The sequence below is a fragment of the Coloeus monedula genome (genome assembly GCF_965178545.1).
Source record: "Coloeus monedula genome assembly, chromosome: 17".
Lineage (NCBI taxonomy): Eukaryota > Metazoa > Chordata > Aves > Passeriformes > Corvidae > Coloeus > Coloeus monedula.
Window position 1 is genome coordinate 12587643 of NC_138797.1, and position 22121 is coordinate 12609763.

Here is a 22121-nt window from a genome sequence, read left to right on the forward strand (position 1 = left end):
AAATAGCTTTTATATAGCATTTATACTACTGACAAACTTTGGAGTTTGTAATGTATTTTGACTGATTGCCAATGTGTTTGCAAAACCTCTTTAAAGTGTAAGTGATAATTGTTCCCTTTTATGCAGCTGAGTTGGTGAATTGCAAAAATGCCAGCCAGGAATGAGTTGCAGGTATGTGCTGATGGAGCAGAATGAGTATTGATTGTTTTAATTACTGGCATGCAATTGCAAGTAAAGTCTTCAGTGTGGCAGTGCAGTGTGGTAGGACGAAATTTTCCTTTGACATAGCTTAGTGCAAAGTAGCTGGGTGGAAAGCAAGAGGAACTGGAAATTGTTATTGATGAAAATAAATCATATACATTTGGCATAGATTAATCAACTGAGGTGATGCTTAAAATGAAAATGTTGAAATCCAGTTATAACTGATTTAGAAAGAATAAAGGGGCAAAATGCCTAAGGTAACTTGGAAGTGTAAATATTAAATATACTGAGTAAGGGGCATTGATACAACAATCACTTCTGTAGGAATTTAGTTGTAAATGAGGAAACATTTGCAACTAAAAATAGCTAGTTAAGGCAAATAATTAAATTCTCAGTGCATAAGTATTTGCAGGATTAATGTATTGAATAAGGTGCTCTATACTTAAGGTTTTACATTTAATTATTTTGTGATTCAGAATATTTGCTTCAAATGCAGCAGGTGATTGTGTAAAACTTGCATCGAATCTGTGTTAATTAATGTGTTATATCAGTGTTAAGCACACAGTAATATAGTTGCTTTGGTTTATTGCTTACAGTTTGAAAAGTTAATTGATGAAGCTACAAGAAAAAAGGATTTCCAATCCTTAGAACATTTTCTGGCCACAGATGAATGTGAAAATGTCTCTCACAAATGCAGCAAACAGTTTGCCAACAAATTGGACAAGCTTCTCTGTTGGGTAATGTAATCATTGCATCAAAGTCATCTACATCATTTTTGGAAGAGGCTGAAAAAGATTTTTTCATTTGGCTTGGTTGATACCACCACTTGATTTAAGAACCCAAAATAAAATTTAAGCATGAAATCTCTCCTTCAAGCTGCAGTTAAGGTGGCTTTTGAGAACAAAAATGTCATCTGGTTAATTAAATATGGGTTCTTGTGGGACTTCACACTAAAGTTTATGTTGTAATTTCAATTTCAGGCACTTGACAACCAAGAAGTCAGAAGCATTTCTACTTTACTAAATGCTATTCAGAAATGTGCGAAAAAAATCAGCATAGCAGGAGAAGATGGGCTCCCAGCAATGATAAAACACGGTCTTGTTGGAAGGATAAGTAAAACCATAAAGCATCTGTGAACTTCTAAATAAATATATGAACATCAATGAAGTGCATAAGCTGAGCTTAAGTGCTTCAGTGCTGAGCAGCTCAGTGTTTGATTTGGTTCTTGATTGGGTCAGAATTAGGAATTTCCCATAACTTTGCAACAAACATTGTTCATATATAAATGTTCTTTGTCAAGGCACCCCTTATAAAGGGATGCTGCTCTATCCCCGTGAGGGTTTTGCAAATCATGCCATATATAATTAATTTAGATATGCTTCCAGCAATTAAAACAAGATGATATATTTTCATACAAGTTTGCTATATTGCTATGGACTCAAGAATTAGAATTTCCTGGTGCTGTTTAATTTTTTCTGGTTAATTCCCACAGCAGCAATTTTGTACCTGCTCTTTCAACAGATTCTAGTGCTGTTCTGATTATTTGATTATATGAATCATTTGTAACTCAGCAAATACTGAGCACACACCACTTCCTAACTGCTTTCACAAGAGATTTCACTGGAGAAAATTAATGGCAATGTCAGATGAGAGTTACTCAATTGCCTTCTCAGCTGCTTTAATAATAAACAACAAAACCAGGGTGATGATAACCTTATCCTTGTATTCACACTTAGAAACAACATTCTTTCATTCAGCCATTATCAATTTTCAGCTGTTCTGTCTGTGCTGGCAGATGTCAAAGTAGATCTCCAGTTCTTGTGTTAAAAAGTCCTAAAATCCCCTAACTTTGTTTAGCCTGAGTGAAAAATTTCAGTCTGGGGCCAACATCTGCTCAGCAGAGTAGTGATGCTGTTATTTGAATCACTGTGGAGTTTGTATAGATTTACTTAAGTATAATACAAACCATTGTCCTTTCCCAGGCTATTAAAATAGATTTACCTTTATTTTCCCTTTACATGGTCCATTGGTTTGAAAAGTTAAAAGGAATTTTGGTCCTCAGAGGAGATGAAAAGAATGAAATGCTTACAAGTCTGGCTGAAGATTTCTTCATCATGTTGCTGGTAAAAATACATTGATAATAAAATTTATTTATTAAAGTAATCAATAACAATTATCAAAGTAATTGTTACCAGTTTAGAAATAAAAGGACTTTAAAATGTGTTTCTATTTAATATCTTCCTACGGTTAACATTGCAATGACTTCTGAAATAGATTATAAATCATTTGGGATAAACAGTTTGCTGTATTCACACTAATTTCTTTTCATGGCTGACATCATGAAATAAATTGAAAAAAAATCAATAACAGTAAATGCTCAATGAACAAAAATTTTTCATCTTGATCAAATTTTGTTTACATCCATTATTGGTATTCTAGTCCAGTTAGATCTGTGAGTTTTCTTCTCTTCATAAAAGTTTTTGTCATTGGTGAAATAATTTCAGTAAATTTAACTGAAATATAATTTTGGGAAAACACACTTTTTAGTAGAGATCATCTCTTAGATTCTTTGTTAAGTACAAAAATAACTTCAAATTCTTAAATGCTTTTTGATTACTTCCTTCAGATATATGTTGCCTGACCTTTTAATGCTCTAATATTTTCTTTATCAAAATGATGTGTTTTGGGTTTTTTATTGCAGGCTGTGTGTGATAGCAGACCTGAAGGTGAGCTTAAAAAGCAGAAATGATGTTTAAAATGTCTCTCAGAACACGGAAAGGACCATATTTCTCATTCCTGTGGCGTCAGCTTTAGTTTGAGGTTTCTCTATGGACAAGTTTCCTTGTAACTTGCTGTTGTCAGTAATAAAAAAGCACAATAAGTCTCAGAGATGGCAAATGAACTGAATTATTTCTTAAAAAAGGTGGTTCTAAGGTCCTGTCACAGCTCAGCACAGCACAGTGACCCTTCCTTATTGACCTTATCCTCATGAATGTCACCCTGCCCTTACCTTTCAGTGTGGCACTAGAGAAAGTCCCTACAGACTGTTTGTTGCCATGACCAAAAGGGAAGATTCATTTCTTTGGCCCTGGGGAGAAAAATTCCACCACCTGAATTGTATCTCAGACAACTGAGTTATAGGATTGACCAATCACATTTAAAAATTAAACGTCTCCTGCCCAGGGGAGTTACACAGTGATGCACAGGAATAGAAACATAGTTACTATAAATTGAAGTAACTATTCTGTTTTGTATATCACTAATCCTATATAAAAAGACAGACATGCTGTATTTTATTTCTGAATGAAAAGGAATCCTTTCCCAAATGTTTATGGCAGGGCACCTTAACAATACACTCTTGACAACTCTTTGAATTATTTCTTTCCTGCTTTTTAGGTCAAATGCAAATATTAGAAAACTTTGTTCTGAGAACATGTTCCTTCATCACTGATGCAAGAATTAATATTTATGTTCGGCAGGAGGTAAACATCCTTCTTTCTAAGCAGCAGTTTTCTGGTTAGTGTGTTAACAGACTTTGTGGAGAGAGTTATTTAACTGTGCAGATGCTACAAAAAAGAGAATATTGTAGTGCTCTAGGATCAGAAAGATTGTTTAATGTTTCTCTGGGAATGTTTGGATTTATTCATGTGTTGGGGCTGTTTCAGATTACTGACCTACAAATTTTTTTTTTTTTTTGAGAATAAGTTACAAAATAGTGATAATAAAGTTCTGGTAAGAAAGCTGTATAAAAGCAGAGGAAACAGTGTGCTCTACAGCTGCTAGAAATAGGATTAAGATTGTTGGTTGTAAATTCTTTAGTCACTTGCAGGAAATTTGTGTTCCTTCTAGTACACTCCAAATTTCTCCTGTTTATTTTAGTAACCTCAGGTTGTCAGGGTTTTTTTCCCCTCTAAACAAAGGAAAAGTTATAAAAACGTCGTCTGTAAAGGCTACATCCCTAAAGGAACGGCTTTTTAATGCTAATTCAAGGTACACTTTAGCTCAGCAATCAACTGCAGGCAGAACTCTGGCTTTGAAAGATTTTGTTTCTGTATTTAACCTATTTTTTAGCAACTATTGTTCACATTAAAACTAAGCAATTCATTGAAATTGAGGTTGCTTTAGTAAGATAAATACCATTTAGAACTCATGTAGAACTCGTCTCTTCTTGTTTTGCAGTTACTTAAGCCTGTTGCTTTCTTCAGTGGTATGAAATATATTACAAGGGCCAAAAATAAGAATAACTCAAACTTTAACAAACTTACGTTATATTTAATCTTGCTCCCTTTTTTCCACTCTTCGTAGGTAATAAAAAAACTGAATTTATTGCTTGACAAGATCCCTCGAGATGCCAGGAAAAAGATACTTTCTACAAAGGAGATGTTACTTGTCATGTAAATGATCTTTAGTATAATTTTTATATCATTCCATCATTTGCAGAGCAGGGAGGCAGTTTTTACTAAGCTGTTGTGCAGATTGATCCTTGTTTAACTCAACTTCTGCACTTGCTGTTGAATTCTCTGTGGACAGGTATTCTCATGGGTTATTCTCCATTAGAAGCCTGAATTTTCCTCTTTCCCAGTCTGGATCAGGCCTCTCTTCATCCCAGTTGTCATAAAATAATTAAACTCCTATTTGTAAGAATGTGCTTAAAGCACAGTGAATCAGTCGCTGGAAGGTTCGGTTGTTCACACTGGAAATTGTTTTACAGCAATTCAAAAAGGCAAATAAAATCAAAATTGTATCTATCACATGATTCAGGTCCCCCAGCAGTGCTCCCAGAGGTATTTACCCCTTGGAAGTCTTTCAGTTCCATGGAATCAGGGGTTTGTCTCTCACATTGAAAGTTTATAATAAACCTTTACTCTGGGCCTTGTGTTGCTGTCACTTTTTGATGAAATGTTCCTTTGTTTGGCAGGAGTGAAATGGGGAGGACAATTTTGGATGCTGGAGGTGAGCATGGGACTTAATTTAGTATTGAGCTTCTTAAATATTAGATGCAGACCCATTAAGAAACCAGAGAAGGCATTTTGAAGCTGCAGAATGTTGTGATTCGAGTTATCTGAAAAATTTAAATTTTGCAGGAAAACAAGCTGCAAGCTGAAATGTTTTTGTGTGTTCAGCATAGGGGAAACGCATTAAAGTTTTCGATTCTTCTCTAGAATAAAAGTTTTAAAATAGGAAAAGTGGTAAGGAAGTCAGTCTTTGAGGCTGTGAGCTGTGAGCATGGGTAGTAGTACTGTAATTTCCCTCAGGGATCACTTTGGTATCCAGCAATTTCCCAGCTCAGAGATCAAAGTTGAAAACTTTCTCTTGTTTAAACACCTGGTGTGGCTCTGACAGTCTGTGCAAGTTTGGTTGGAGTTCATTTTGAAAAATAAGTTTAGTCATCGTTATTCCCATACTTATTTTTCTAATTATCCTTTATGGGTTACATATTTGGATCTAATAGAATCTAGACTATGTTCAGCATTGCTTACGCCAGTTTTCTCATACTATTTTTCACCTCAGTAGTTATTTAAATCTCCTCTTGTGTTGTGCTGCAGACTATGACACACAAGTGGCCATCACAGAAGCTCTGTGCAGAATGGTGGCAGAGAAGCAAAGGGGAGAACTGGCCTCCCAGTGGTTTCCCATGGAGTTTGTGGCCACTGCATTTAGAGGAATTAAAGATTCGGAGTTTGAGACAGTAAGTCACACAAAGAATATTTCTAGGGAGGGAAACTTCCATTTTACAATTGTTTAAGAAAGTTCTATGTTTTAATAGGATTGCAGAAAATTTCTTAACCAGGTGAATGGCATGCTTGGAGACAAAAGAAGGTAAAAGTGATTTTTTTTAATGCTAAGGGTTTTTTTGGGGATTTGTTTTGGGTTTTTATGTTGTGATTAAATTTCATGTTACGTCCTTGGGGGAGAAATTTACTTTGGGATCTCTAAGTCTCTAAAGTGTATGAAAACAAAATCCATTTGCTGTGTTCAGATCTGCAAAATTTATTTACAGCATTGTAGAATACTTGAAAAAATATCCTTTTCTTACAGGGTTTTTTCATATCCATGTCTAACAGCAGCTCTTGATAAATATGAGGTAAGATACTCTGCCTTCTAGTTAAGAAAAAATAGAGCTAAAATAAGAAGATTACGTTTTTTCAAAAGTATACAAGTAGACATGGACTGAAAGTTTGTCACAGGTTCAGATCAACATGAAGCTTCTTAGCTGGTAGAAATCGGTGCTCTCTGCTCTTGCATCCTGTTCTTTTTGTTTTAGCTCCAGATACCACTGGATGAAAACCTGGAAGCATTTTGGATTGATTTCAATGTTGGCAGCAGAAGTATTTCTTTCTATGTGGCAGCAGAGGATGCAGTAAGCTGAGATTTGTCTCCTGCTGGGTTGTTATGAGGCAGCAGATATGCATTCCTTGGAGTGTGTCAGATTTTATTTCCCCATGTTCAACATGTTGAACTTACTGTGTGCATTCCAGTGTTGATGAGGCTAAAAAAAAATCCAGATTTGCTGATACTTAGATCAAATAATTTCACAGTAATGACTTTCTAATGCTGTTTGGAAATAGCTTAACATGTGCACAGTGAGCAATAGTGAAGCACAAGTTCCTGTCACTCTGTGTAACAGATGTTTAAAAGGTTGGAAATTTGTCCTCATTGAATGACTTTGATCTCTGGATTTCATTTAATTGTAATATAATACTTTTCTTTCTTTCAAAATGTGTTTTTCATGTAAGGAGCTTCAGTGGGAAACCGTCCTTATACGAGAAGATGATGTAAACATGTACAGCCTGGAAGGTATTTGAACTCAAAAATGGGACCTTTTGTTGTATTCTTACTTGGGTTTGCAAACTAATGTCAAGCTGATTAATCTGAAAGTACTGACTTAATCTAGCAAAGCAGAATTCTCCCTTAAAGTATTGTAGGAACTGTTTTTATCAGGGACAAAATTGCACTGCTGTTGCATCTGCACTTTGGGCATGCAGGTGTGATTTTATGAAAATAATTTCATTATCTTGTCTTAAGAGTTATTTCAATACAAAGTAAGCCATAAGACAGTGACAGATAATATTTCTTTTGATCTAATTAGAACAATAAATATCTGTAATTTGTTTGCAGCTATAGTAAGTAATCTTCAAAGAAAATTCTGTGGAATAATATACAGAATAAGTATTTCTAGAAGATTAAATCTTAAATTGTTTCACTAATAAAATTATTGTAGATTAGGGTGAATTAAATAAGATATTAATCTTAGTACCTGAACTGAGGAATTTGTCATGTGCTTACAAACATTATTTGAAATGAGATGCTGTTAAATTGAAATGAAGTTGCTTTTCAAATTTTGTTTTTGTCCAGAAAAAGGTTCAAGGAAATTATTAACAATAGATCTAAAAAGCCCGATGAATGTGGGCACTCTTGAAGGAGGGAAATTTCTTTTATATTTTGATTCTATCTTGGAAATCAAAGATGTGACCAGAAAGATTTACGGATCTCATAAATGTAAGGTAAGATTTAAACACCTTTTTGAATAGTTTTTAATTGATTCAAAATCAATGTCTCATTGCCATATAAATGTTCCAGCTGTGATTATTGGTATCTCTCCATACCAAGAGTTTCTAATTAACTGGTACAGAACAGCAGAATATGTTAAGCTTTGGGAAAGGTGCTTAATAAGGACAAGAGGAAATTATCTCAAGTTACACCAGAGGAGGTTTAGGTTGGATTTTAGGAAAATCTTTCCACGGAAAAGGTTGTCAAGCCCTGGCACAGGCTGCCAGAGCAGTGGTGGAGTCCCCATCACTGGGGTTATTTAGAACACAGTGGATGTGGCACCTGGGGACATGGGTTAGTGGTGGGCTTGACAGTGCTGGACTCAATCACCTGAAATTGGTGATTGGTGAAAAAACACCATATCTTAATGTCAAATATTGCATATTTAATTTTCCAGAAACACGACCTGGTTGCTTACAAATACTTTCAGATATTATTCATGAGCTATCTTGTTTTGCAATGCAATTGCCACTCATGAATTTACTCATTTAGTAAAACACTTCTAGCAAGCCATACCTTACTCCTTACTGCTTGTAACAAGCTCTTTGTCCTGAAGTCTGACTGACTGAGGAACTCATGAGGGATGGAACTGCTGTGAATTTGTAGCATCTGTTTTTCTCTGTAATCTGATTTCAGACACTTATGATCTCTCACTTAAATATTTTGTGTCTCGTTTAAAATAAGAGCAAAATGTCTATTTTGACATATCCCTTTGCAGGATTTCAGCAAGAAGCAGTCTTCATCAATAGCCAAAACAACTGTTCACATCGTCTTTGATGAAAGTGGATCCCAGGTATTTTACCTCAGTGTGCTGAGATGGTTTCTTGGGTTTGTATAATTAGTCTGATTATTCATAATTGTTTTCACTGTGAACAATTATCAAGGACTTTAAAATATCAGTAGGTATAGATTAGTCTAAAGCCAGGCAAGTGTTGTCTAGTATGTATGTATTGTTTTTCTGGGGAAATACTAATACCTAAATCATAGAATAAAACAGACATATGCACAGGGGAAGTTCTTTTATGTTCACTGTTACTTGAAAACCCATTCTTGTACCAAAATTAGTAGTTAAGTTGGAAGCTTTTTAAACTAAAAGTCTGTAACCTCTGAATTTTATCAGAATCTCTAGTGGGTGATGTGTTACTTAGGGTGAAGAAGTTGCTCTGTGTATTAATATAAATATAAAAATAAGACATTATAAAATCCTGATATTATATACAAATTAAAAGAAATTAAAATAATTCTATAGGTTCTGGTACCAGAAAGTCAATTGTCACCGGGTTTGAAAGAAAAATCTGGAGAGGAGGAGGAGAAACTCAGTAAGTACAAAACTCAGCAACCTCCTGGAAGTTTGAGGACTCAGACTAAAAATAACAGTCAAGAAAAACCCAGAGGTGATTCCTCCAAGGTAAGTAGGATTGTCAAATCAAAAAGGAGTAGAGAAAATGCATGTCAGTTTAAATATTTGTAATATTTAATATTCTAACCCCTTCTTATTTGACAGTTAGAATATAGTTACTACAGGGTTTGATTATTTTTCTTATGACTTGACACTAAACTATAACAATCCTTTTGCTAAAAAATTTGTTAGTATTTGAAACTACAGTAATGCGACAGAAGTAAAAAGGAATTGTTAATGTTCTTTAGACAACAGTGTTCTGAGAATTCTCTTTAAAGAGAAGTTTTTGAAGACATGCTCAGATGCCCCAGTATGGAAAAGTCAAGTATGGCCTCAGAGACTGCTGAGGAGGGGGTAAAAACTGAAATAGTCACCATGTCTTCATCGTGCAGCAGTGGGTGTCTTGCAGGAGTTTCTAAACCTATTTCTTCTTAGTTTGTAGCTTTGCAGAATCTCCAGGGAGTCCCTTGCTGGGCAAGGGACAGGATTTGCCCATGCTTCATTGAATTAATTTAGAAAGCAAAAACCATGAATCTCAGTTTAAAAATAACTGAAGTATAACTGCATAAAAATCGCATTAGCTTGATGTCTGCTGCAGCAGCAATTGTCACTCTAAAAATGGAAAGTGTCAAGAGACTCCTGGCAATAGATTTTCTGAATTCTTCTGTCATCCTTAAATCAGTGTATTACGGTCAAGTGTTTTCTGTTCCTCAAGATAACTCCATCTCATAAAAGGAAAGTGTCTGAAGCATCTGTGCTTATTCCTGGAACTACAGGAGCTTCCACAAGGAGTCCACTGAGTTTTGTTAGCACATGTAAGTTTGCAAGTGCTTTCAGGGCAAAAATGCACTTTGAAAATGGTCTTTGAAACTCAGGTATGAACTGTGATCCTTGGCAGAGCTGGAAATGAAAAGGAGAGGTTATAAAATCTCCTGAGCAGATGCTTTAAACTCACAATGCTTAAGGGCTGCTTGCTCCTCGTCCATAGACATGGTGTGGGACAGGGGCTGCACTGCATTCCCAACAGCTGAGGGTCACCTGGCCTTTTTCCTGCAGCTGTCAGACAGCTGCTGGTGCTGGAGCAAGCTGAGAACTCAGTAAAAATATATTACAGGGAAGTCTTTAAATAGCAACCAACTATTTTCTACCAGAGCCAGCCTGTAACAAGCTTTGCTTTTGCCTCCAGACATCCACAGTCTGTGAGCTCTTAATCTCAATGTAACGTAGTTGGAATCGATGGAATTATTAAAGGTCCATAAGGGGCTGGTATGAAAAATAACCAGCTTTTGTTGGAGTTCATGGAATAGCTGTGGTTGTGGGCAAAACCCTTCTTGTTGTAATTGTAATGGGAGAGCTGGTGCAATTCTAACACATCTCTGTTTTGTTGCAGCCACTCCTTTTAAAGGGAGATATAAATTGCCTTTGGAAATGACCAGCTCTACTAAAAGGTCTGACAATGATGCAATAAATGAGAGCAGAATGAAGAATTTCTATCAGGAACCTCCTGGAGTATGCATGTCCTCTGTAGCTAAGTCTTTTTCTTAGAATAACTTTAATTTCTAATTTGTTCCTAATTCATATTTCAGAGAGCTAGAGTTTTACAGTCAGCAAGTCACTTTTAGAAAATAGTATGTTTTACTTTATTGCATGATGTTTTCTTGCCCTCTGAATTTCAGGTTTAATATGTTTGAAGTCAGACTGAGCCCTAACAAAATTAGGCACAATTTGCATTCGCTCATCAGTCCTCCCCCCAGAATTAACTTCCTATTTCTGGAACCTCAGTTCTTCCTTTGTGTATAATAGGAGAAAGGTGCATGCAATAATCTCTAATTGATTATGCACTAGTGAAATAGCCATAAAACACAGAATACATTCAGCTGGGGTTATGAAATGTTCATGTCTTCAGCTTGTAGCATTTAAAGTGTTAGTGCATTTTTGATCAGGCATTCACTACTATAAAGAAAACCAAATAGGTGTCACTGACCTGCAGTTTAAGTATATTTTTGAGTGTTTTCTTCCAATTGAACAATGACTGCAAAATAATATTTTTATATTATTTCTGGTTGTGAATGTCTGCCTTGCTCAGATTCAGGTCAAGCCCCAGACTATGGGACTCTGAAGCATTTTTTGATCCAGCCATGCTTTGAAAAAGGCTTTAATGTACAGAATGTTTTGTTTAGAGCATTTCTTTGGCTTTTATGGGCTGTAACTGGCAGTGTTACTTACTGTGCTTTTTAGAGTGGGCAGAGATGCACAGTAGACAATGAATTCTGTGAAACAGAACAGATCAGGAAGTCAGATACCATGAATGAGGCAAAAATACATGAGAAGGTACTGGAACAGCACTTCCATGAATGAGAAAAAGAATGTCATGTTTTGTTAGGGAAAGCACAAGTTTATGAAGTTGTACTGCTTATGATCCTACACTAATATTTCCTTTTGGGTGTCATTCCACTGTAGCAAATGTGTTCTGAAGAAGTTTTAAAAATTTTACAAGAGGCCACAGAAAAGCAAACTTTAGGCAAGTAATTTTACAAGCATTGATAGTCCTTACTTCTAAAATTATTTTAATTTTTTCCATTTTTTTGGTCATAATAATTGACCCCAAATTAATGTCTCATTTAGATGAAGTGCTAGATATTGTTCCTGATTCTCAGCCAGCTGGGAGAAGCAACAAACCTTTGTAAGTATTGGAAAAGAATTCCAAGTCACTCTTGTCACTCACTTTGAAGGGAGAATTTTCAGGCATTACCAGACCTAATATTTTGTTGAAATTTAAAATGCTTTGATATCTCTAAGATATATCATCATTTTCCTATTTTATGATGTATGTTTATTGTAACTGAGACTCAAGTTCTGACAGTAAGATGGTGTTGTCTTTGTTAGGCTGCCTGGTCTTTTGGCGACTTCTTTTGATAAAACTGAGCCATGGAAGAAAAGAACGTTCCCTCTTCCTGAGAAGAATATAACAACTGGGGACGAGCAAAAGCCAAATCCATCACTAGCATGTGCATCCCATCCAGGTGATGGTCACACTTGGTCAACTGTTACTCTGAAAAATAGATCAGAGAAATTAACTTGCAATGATGCTTTTTTTCCCCCCTTTATTACTATTGGTTGAGAGAACTGTGAAACAAAAAGCATTTGTTCAGCTCTTTGAAGTACCTCTCCAGGTAAAGAAATTAAAAAAACAGAACCAAGACAATTAAGTTGATACCATCCTTAGTGGTAGTCAGAGTGTTGATCATTTGGAACAGAAACTGTTAAATACAGAGGGGAAAAATATTGAAACTACTACTGAACCACGGTTTAAAACATTTCTTTCAGCCAGAGTGTCTGACACATCTTTGCGTACTCATCTTGCACAAGAGGACCCTGATGTTCTCCTCAGAAAAGAGACTTCAAATCCAAAACAGTCAAAGACAGTGAGAGTTTCTTACCTTTCCACTTGCAATTAAGAGAATTGTCAAATTTTCAGTGTTTCAGAATTGGTGGGTTTACTGTCATGGAAGGGAAATTGGTTTTCAAATGACTGTAATTTAATCCGTGTAGGAGACATTTAATGAAGTTTAGGGGGTTGTTAGGAACCTGAAGTTCTGTGTGCAGCTTAGTTCTTCTGTTGGATGTTGAGTCTTAAACTGTTTTTATAGAAACCAAAGTCTAAAGAAATGGCAGATGCAGCCAAATCACTGATCAGTAAAATCAGTGACCGATACAAAGACAAGAGTGATGAGAAAAGCAAAGCAAGAGATTCCCTGGGCTTTAACAGGTATGATGTGAGCCACTTCCTGTTGTGATGAGTCTTTGTGTGCCTCTGGCTGTCTCTGTGATGTACTGATGAATGCTGATAAATGACAGGGGCTGGGCTCTTTTAATCCATCTTTTAACTGATGTTGTATTTAAATGCATGAATAAATTTGCTGGGTTTGATAAGGTCTGTGTTTATATAGGCACTATTCTAATGCATATATTCTAATGAGCATTTAACAAAATGTATCTTTATTTTTAGGACACATTTAAATAAATCCTGGCTCTCCAAGGTAACAGTGCTTTTGTTGGAATTGTTTTTAATGTGTATATATATGGTGGTAGTCAGTAGGTGTAAAGGGAAAGTTAACAAATACTATTGAATATTAAGTATTTGTAGATGTTAATTATGCATTTGCTGCATATATGTTTTGCCATATTGAACTGTTGCTGATTATCTTCATGATGAAGATTTTGCTTTTTGAGATGACAGTGTCTATGCATGCACAGTCCAAATTTGACAGAGCAGCTAACTTTTCATTTATGGATAGGAAGAAGTTCGGGAGAGGACCCTAAAAACCACTTCTTTTCTTAATATAACTGCTGGTCATGTTCTGTAAGTAGTTACATTTTCAAACACAATTTCTGATTACTCACACCTGACTGTGAAATGTTCATTGCTTCACTCACAAAATTGATCTCTGTGTCTGTTTCGCAGGGATGATGTCTACAACTTTAACATCAGTGGGTTTGATGAGCCTACAATAAAGCTTGGAGTAAGAAATAACTGCAACTTATATGTTATGAATAAGATAGAAAGGAAATCAGTCAAATGTTGTCTACTGAAAGTATAAAAAAGATCTGAAAATTCAAATTATATCAGTGAACTAAGTGGGGGAAAAGGTTTGCCATGTAAATACCTCTAGCATTCTCAGATATTTAATATACTCTGTCTTAAGATTCTGGCCACTTCAAGCTATGATGATGTTTTTCCTGAATTAAGAATTAAACTGTGTTAGGAGTATCATCATCTTAAATTATCCTGATAACGTTATTGCCATCCTTCTAATCCCCATTTCAAAGACATCTTTTTCCAGATATTTGAGCAAAAAGAAAATCTAATGATGATAAAAGATGGTTTTGCTTCTTATGGCTCAGAGGAGCCTGGTGAATTGGGGAAGGTGGTGAAGCAGGTGGTTGGGAACTCTTGTGTTGCTTTGAGATACTGAAAGCTTCAGTCAGCTGCAGCTGGTTTTAACTGTGAGCTCTGATAAATAATTCTAAGATAGAAATTAATGACCATTAGTTTCTCAGTGTAATAACTGAGGAATAAAACCCTTAGCAGGTACTCTCTGATAGCCCGTTTAATTTTGTTCAAGTTCTGTAAGAAATGAAAACCTCCATTTGTTTCCTCTCTATTTGCATTTTTAGATCCAAGAATTGCGTGTGACTGAACTGAGTGTTCATACAGAGACAAACAAAAAAGGGTAGGATGTTCTGTTTTGATTGCTGATTATCCAAGTACAGCCTGCACTTTCCAGCAGGCAGTTACAAATTTCCAGGGAATGTTGCATGACAAGAATATCTTGGCTGTGTTGGTTTTTTTAAGCAATAAACACTGCTGTGTTGTCCTAGGCTGTTCCATGGTTGTCCTTTGGGAAGGTGATATAAAGGAATGTCTTCCATGAAGGAAACAGTTCTCCTCATGGAATACTACAGGGGGAGAAACTCCTGAATAGAGGGCGATGGTTTTTGGTTAATGACCCTCCTGGAAAGGGCTGTGTTGTTACTGTGTGCTCTTCCTGATAACTGGGAAACAAGCACAACCTTTAGGGTTTGAGGTGAACAGGTAATTCCAAAATAATGTGGAAACAAAAGTAGGTACCTCTGTTTGAATCTTTAGTCCACATATCATAGGAATAGTAGGAAGTTTTAGAACAACTATTTTTAAATGTATTGTGTAAAGGTTTTATTTCTCTAATTAAGGAACACAACCACCAGTAAATCCAGTGCGGAAGTGAAAGGAGGAAAAAAGGTAAGGGTCAGATTTTTATGGATCAGGATAACTTGTCTTCCTGCCTTTAAATATCAATTATGTAAGCAGACTACGTGTAAAAACAAATCAATAACTTAAGAACTTTTTTGGGTTTTGTAGAGTAGGAGCAATCAAGACAAGAAGCATCTCTTTAGTGACTCAGACACAGAAAACAGAGGGGATGACAGCAAGACAGAGATCAGTTGGCTGCAGGAATCCAAGAGAAAACCTAAAGCCAAGATAATTGATTACAGTAGAAATAAAAAATCAGGGAAACCAATAAGCACAGACAAAAGTAAGAAACCTTTTTCGTATTTCTGAAGAATGCTGCAGTAAGTTTGTCCTTAGATATTAAGTGCCCAGCATGGCATGTGCTGTGTTGCAGGTACCATATATTTTTGTTGTCTTGTTTCCAAGCATAAAGAATTTTCAAATTAGTTCTAATCATTTATAAAGATCAATTTACAGAAATTCTGTACTTTAATGTGGAAAACTGTTGGAGGACGGGACAGGTAGAAGTTGTTGTGAATTAAAAAAATGTCTTTTTAAAAGAATGGGCTGAAATCAGTTACTGAATCAATCAATTTGTGGGCATGAAAGTGATTCTGTTATTTTACAGCTAAAAGTAATGAAAAACATTTGAATATTTCCTGATTTTTTTCAACCTTCTTGAATTGTAACAGCAGGTAAATTCTCGGAACCTGCTTGCCATGTGGATAATCCTAAAAGCAAAAATACAAATAAGAAAAAGGTAAATGTAAATTTTCAACTAGATTTTTAATATAGATTCAAAATCTCTTAGTTCCCCCAGAAACTGTTTTAAAATAATTTTTCATAAATATGGGATATTTATCCCAGATCATTTGTTAAATACAGTTTATTCTTTGCAAGTACTATATTCTTTTCTTGTAGTATTTAGCTGGTTTTTTAGGCATAAGTGAGTTAGAATGATTTTTGTACATTGATACTGTTTTTAGTAGAATGATGGTTGGACTCGCTGAGCTTTGGTAAAGTTAAACCTTTTTAGCTGCTCTGGGGTAATGCATTTCAGGTAATTAAACCAAGTTACCTGCCATTTTATCTTATATTTGTATTAATCATTCTTGTAAATTGAAGATGGTTTTATTCTTCCAAAGACAAACAAATGTAAACCCCAGAATTCAAAAACGGATGAAATGATAGTAAAATCCACCAGAAAAAAACTCCCTCGAAGAGCAGCAGCAACAAAAAATTACAAAGAGCCGTCCAGTTCTGAGTCTGAGAGTGAAGAAAAGATTCCAACGTGCACCTCTAAGGAGAAGAAATCCAAAATACAGGTGTGTGGTTCCAGTTGATTATTAAAAGTCCATTCCTGCCATGTCTTTCAAAGTAAACTCTGCTGTGCTTTGTACTTGTTACTTCTGAATTTTAAGTGCCCAACATGAGTATATTGAAGTTAATTTTATTATTTTTAATATTGCTTTTTTTTAATGATGTGTATTGAGCTGCTGAGAAAATCAGTCCTAAGTGATCTTCTTAGTTTCTCTTTCTGAGTATTACTCTGCTGCAAAGGACTGCTGTGAGCTGTATTTTTCAAATGTGACAATATTTGAAAGTATCTTTAAGTGGGAGGGTTTAGTGAGCCAAATCTTGTTGAGTTGATGTGATGCTGGTAATGCTGTGTCAGTACATTTGCTGAATATCCAAATAGGATTTTTAGTAAATGAACACTGGTTGCTGAAACATTTTCATTGTTTTAGTATAACATGTCAATATATATGGAAAGCTTTATAACCTTCATTCATTAAGTCCTGAAGCATCAGTAATTGCCTCCAATAATTAAATATTTCATAAGAATAGAAATTTATGTGTTGAGTTAAATTCAGTGGTTATTGATGTTGGAAAACCTGATTTGCTTATGGATTTAAGTACTTCTGATCATGGTCCTTCAGCTTGATCAATGGTACATATAGATAATATATCCATGTATCCATAAAAGCTCTATCAGCTTTTATGTACACTGTGGTTACAAAGATGTTTCTATATAACGTTTTGTACTTTAATAGAAACATATGAATGGGGCAAACAACGATTACAGGCGGCCAAAGGTACTGCAGATTGTACCTGTGGAGCCAAAGAGAGTGGATAGCTATGTGCAGAAAGCACTGGTCAAATCCAGGAATTCTGCAGAACAGAAGGAAGTGGAAATGCCTTCAGCTGAGAGCCCTGCCTCGCTTGAGACAATGAGATGTAGGTATTTTGTCTTCTAGTTTCTAGCAGTACTGAATCAAGAAGTGGAGGTTAATTGAGGGTTATCACAGCAGTAAATTTTAATTTTATTACATGGTCCTAAAACAAGAGATAGCCCATAATTCCAGGTGCTCCACATAATTTAAGGAATTGTACTAGTATGTCACTGACATTTCTACGGGTTGGTGCAGTTATTTGACATCAGTGTAATATAGAAACACATCATGTCAGTGTTAGAACAAATCTGGTACTGCTGAAACTCAGAGAGGGAGAAAGGGGAACTGTGGCAAGGCCTGTGCCAAATTCCACCCATCTGAGACTTGGAAATTCCTAAGGCTGGAGCAGGGAGCAGTGTGGGGCTTTGGCTTCGCTTGTGTAACTCCCGTTGCTGGCGCTGACAGTGCAGGAATTGTTTCCTAGGTGCTGACAGAGTGTCAGGAGATGTTACTCCAGAGCACAGTTCCAGTGAAAGGTCACTTGGTCTTCAGGAGTCAACACTAGAAGACAGGGAAATGCTAAACTCTGAGAAAGAAATCTCTGCCAGTGATTTCTGTCCACAAAATAAGAGTATGCAAAGTCTGGGTGTAAGTCAGTCCCCTGAGAGAGCAGCTACAAAGGTGACATTGGGAAGGAAAAGCTTCTCACCGGTTTTAACTGAAGCATCTTTGGTAAGAGCATTAACATTTCTCTAGAGCTGTTTTAACTGAAATTGTTCCATTCAGCTGCCAACTGTTCTGTGCTTCTCCTCTCAATAATGTTTGGGGGTTTTTGTTCATGTACAGCTCAGCTTAACCACATATAAAACTGTCAGTGGCAAAAATTCCAAGGGAGCTGCACCAGAAACCTGTAACAATAATGAAGATTCAGGTTTCCAATGTTGCTTTTCGGACACGTTTTCTGTTAAAGGAATGCTTCAGGATATCACTAAACCTATCCCCAAAAATAAGGAAGAGGTATGTTCCTAAATGCTTTGCTCTTCAGAAGAGACCTGCAGCTCTGTCTGTTTTACCACTTTACAGGTGGTGACATTTAAGGGACATCTCCTTTCAATCACGATTTTTTTCTTAATGTGTAGCTCAGCTTAACAATGTATAAAACTGACAGTGGAAAACATGCAAAGGGAGCTGTGCTGGAAACAGGGAATGATAATGAAGATTCCAGTCTCCAGTCTTGCTTTTCAGACACACTTTCTGCTAAAGACAAACTCCAGGATCCCACCAAGCCTCTCACTAAAAGTAAAGAGGTGAGTTAGTGTATTTCTTGTTCTCAGAAGAGGGCTGCAGCTTGGCATCTGTTTCATCTGCTTTCCAGGTGCTGAGGTTTAAGGGAAATGCATCTCCATATTAAACACAGATCTTCTTGGGACCTGCTAATAGTTAATTTTTAAATATTGGAGATAAATTAGATAATTATTTATCCTATGGATACAATGAAAGAATTATATTCCAACAAGATCAGATACAATTCGTATTTTAAAAAAACAACAGGAAGTAAATATTTTCTTAGTGACCTCCCATAAAAAATAAATTATTTTCTCAACATAAATGTGAGTTTCTGATGGAGACTTCTAAAAGCAATTTAATTTTGAAGCTAGTAAATAAACCAGTGACTTTTCTTTTAGGATTGTGTACCACCATCTCCATTGTCTGCTTCCAGCAGGAGTAGAGTACGGTCTTGGATTAAAGAACCTTATGTCCCCATGGATGAGTCAGGTACAGACATTTAACACAAAAGACTTCCTATGTGTCTCTGTAAAGGTTAAGAAAAATGTTTTATTTAGCATAATAATATGGCCAAAGTTTTTAAATCTTGTTATATAGTTTCAGTATTATTCCATTTTTTACTCTTTTTCTCATTTTCTCTGCTGTTTTAATTATCCTTAAAAAAACCTGAAAATTAGACTCCAAAATACCGATTTAGTGAAGAGTTAGTTGTGTTCCAACGAAAGAGGCATTCCCACTGATACTGGGGAAAAAATGGGGATAATGGTTTTATGAGGAAAAATCCCAGATTTGCTCATGAGTCAGAGTTGAGCTGAATGTCCCCTCTATAAATGTAATGGTTATTAATTTTTATATGATTCTCATGTTTTAAAGCCAAGACACATCTTCCTAGAGTTTGCATCCAATGGGTCAATAAAATCTTCTTTATCCTTCCATCTGGTTGTTCTAAATAATGCTAAAATGCAGCCCTGTTTCCATGTTTATGAAGGACCGAGTGCACAGACATACCTCAAAAGAACTTACCACAGTGACACAGAAAGCAACTCTGATGAGGCAGAAACAAGCAAAGAGGAAAAGAAAGGAAGGAGAAGAATAAGTTTAAAGCCAAAAAAATTATTTAAAACAGATGATGCTGCTACTTACAGAGGTTGGTCATGGACTGACAGTGCAAAATTTTAATGTGACAAATTCAAGTTTTTACAAGAAAATATAATATCCAAAAAAAAAGGCATCTTACATGTTAAAGCAGAGAAATAAAATATTCTAAATGTTTGGAGACTGGATCCATATAAAAAGTCAGAAAATTGATATGAAAATAGAAACTGGTTTCAGCCATCTAATGGGTGACATTAATTTATATATAATGAAAGCTGTCCTAGGCCCTGTGCTAACTTCACATGGGGGACTTTATAATACTGCATTTGACATTATGTTTTGGTTCTCTTCAGTGTCTGAAAGTGTCTCCACTCAATCTGTAAATGACCCGTCTGGTTTGGATGGGGAATTCTGGGAGCATGGTTGTTCAACCATCAGCATTTGTCAGCAGCTCCAGAAAGAATTTACCAAGAAAATTGAGGCAAGACCCTTCATGTACAGTATCACTTGGGGGGTACATGAGCACACAGGTGACAGCTTGGCTTGCACCACACAATTACGTTTTAAAAAAGGGGGTTTGCTGTGATATTAAGCAGTTACAGTACTGAACATACTACAGGGTTTTTTTCCTAAAGTGGAAATAATCTGAATTTCATGTTAAAACATCCCCATAGAACCGCTCCCGGAAAATGGATAATTTTAATAAGCAAACACTGAGAGCTGCCCATCAGCATTTGGCAACAATGAGTTACCAACTCCATGAATGCAGGTCAGTAATGGAAGATTGCTGTTAAAACTTCCTTAAAATGCAGTGAATACCTTCTACAAGTAACCGGGTTTGTTTTGGTAGGATCAGGCAGCTGGATAAATTTCATTTTACTCTCACTGAAGAACTTGAGAAATTTGAAAAGGATTCTCAATCCCTGAAAATCATGGAAAAAGAATTCTTGGTTTGTATTTTAGTTGCTTGATCTTGAATAAAAGGGAATTCTTGTGGAATCTATAGATTATTCACTTCATCTTTAACTTAAGATCATTAACTTTGATTTTCAAAGTCCTTTTTGCTTCTAGTTGGGTCAAATTTCAAATAATGCATTTGAGGAGTTTAGGATGCTCTTAGAATTCTCGGGCCACTCTGTTTTCCTACATGTATCCACTATATGAATTCCTGTATGTTTTTCCTCCTACAATAAACTCCTACAAGTACTTTATTGGGCTGGTTTCTTCCAGCTTCTGTGGGGGTTGTGTAACTCCTGCCCCTTCTGTGTTTAGTCTGTTCTTGTGGTCATTTTGTTCATATTAGATATTAATTACTTTTAGTTTGGAAAATCAGTTTCTAATGATTAGCATCTATTAATATTTTTCTTTCCAGGCCTTTTGGAAAAAGCATTCCCACACTTTTAGTACGTACATGAAAAATGAGCAGCAGAGGTCAGTAGGGTTCACTAATCCTGGGGTGAGATTTGTGTTCTGTTCAGTTGAGAGAGAAGTCAGCACAGCTCCTCTCTCTTCCATAAAGAGAGATGGTTGATGAGATGAGAAAATGAGATTAAAATGTTCATGTAATCTCCAGCTAAATTTCTCCACATACCTGAGGGACTGTTCCAGCAGTAACAATGATGGGGACATTTATCCATGCTTTAAATGCAAATAGACTGCCAGCAATGGGCAGCTGTATTTGTGCTCTGTGTAGGATGTTCATATGTAGCAAAGCTGTTTGAACTGTCTGTATTTCTTTAGAATTCAGATTCTTAAAGCTTCATTTGAAAAGAGTATCTACCATTCTGTTGACTATGAAGAAAATATTTTTACTTCAGAGGTATGGTGAACTTTTGCTTTGCTCATTTTAATAATTCTTCAATTGTATCCACAGATATAAGTACTGACCTTTTTTCTGAAGATTTTGTCCTCAGCATTATATTAATGATACATAAGTATTTTTGTAGTTTTTAATATTTATTAAATGTTCTTAATTTAAAAATATTCAGTGTTTATGCCTAGATTTCACCCATTCCAAGGTGTGTGCAGTTCTCAGGACTTATACTGGGTTCCGTGGCTTTGTTTATTGGTGTTACTCATGCAAGAAAGAACAAATTTAAAACGCACATCCCTTTCCACAGGCAGGTGGCTGCATGTGCATCTGTATTTCTTGGTTGTGACACATTTGGGGATGCAATTGTTTGCTTGAAAATGTGTTGGCAGTTGTGAGCAGAGGAGATGCATTCAGTGTCTTTTTGTAGATGCATCTGATGAAAGAAGACATAAAAGGACTCCAAGACAAATTTCTAAAAGAAATGGTAAATAAAGTTATCTTGTCCTCATTTTTATTTAGTTTTTGCTGTTTGAACACTAAATTACTAAAATTTTAATTTCTGGTTTTTAATTTATGTGAATGGACTCAGTTCTGAGTCTTAATGTTGAAAAGAATCACATTTGATATGTTAAAAGCAGCATGTATAGTGCACCAGGTACATTAAATAAAATCTGCCTTTTTTCAAAAGCATGTGATAAATGTGGTGTGGTTGATGTGATAAGCAGTGATAAAAGTGATAAAGGTAATTTTTTTGGACAGCAAGAAGAGGAGCTGTGTAATGTTCGCCGAGGATTGCAGGCCTTGTTTCAATCAAAGGCAGAATTCTGA

General features: G+C 35.8%; 1 protein-coding gene across 1 annotated transcript; it reads left to right on the top strand.

Annotated features, from left to right (window-relative positions):
* Positions 1–147: 147 nt before the first annotated feature.
* On the top strand, positions 148–22121 carry SYCP2 (synaptonemal complex protein 2; the record flags this gene model as incomplete). Its single annotated transcript, XM_082292997.1, has 45 exons — positions 148–171; positions 798–938; positions 1182–1314; positions 2197–2324; positions 2903–2927; positions 3598–3683; positions 4507–4595; positions 5120–5154; positions 5748–5890; positions 5969–6021; positions 6241–6286; positions 6467–6562; positions 6939–6999; positions 7558–7706; positions 8471–8545; positions 9002–9160; positions 9867–9966; positions 10542–10660; positions 11390–11482; positions 11612–11672; positions 11777–11834; positions 12038–12174; positions 12479–12576; positions 12802–12920; positions 13161–13191; positions 13450–13514; positions 13617–13674; positions 14330–14385; positions 14885–14933; positions 15054–15228; positions 15620–15684; positions 16070–16249; positions 16979–17162; positions 17583–17830; positions 17945–18115; positions 18238–18405; positions 18784–18874; positions 19374–19532; positions 19834–19961; positions 20155–20249; positions 20331–20430; positions 20853–20911; positions 21221–21299; positions 21721–21777; positions 22053–22121. 45 exons carry the CDS (start codon positions 148–150, stop codon positions 22119–22121), a joined length of 4515 nt encoding a protein of 1504 aa, XP_082149123.1.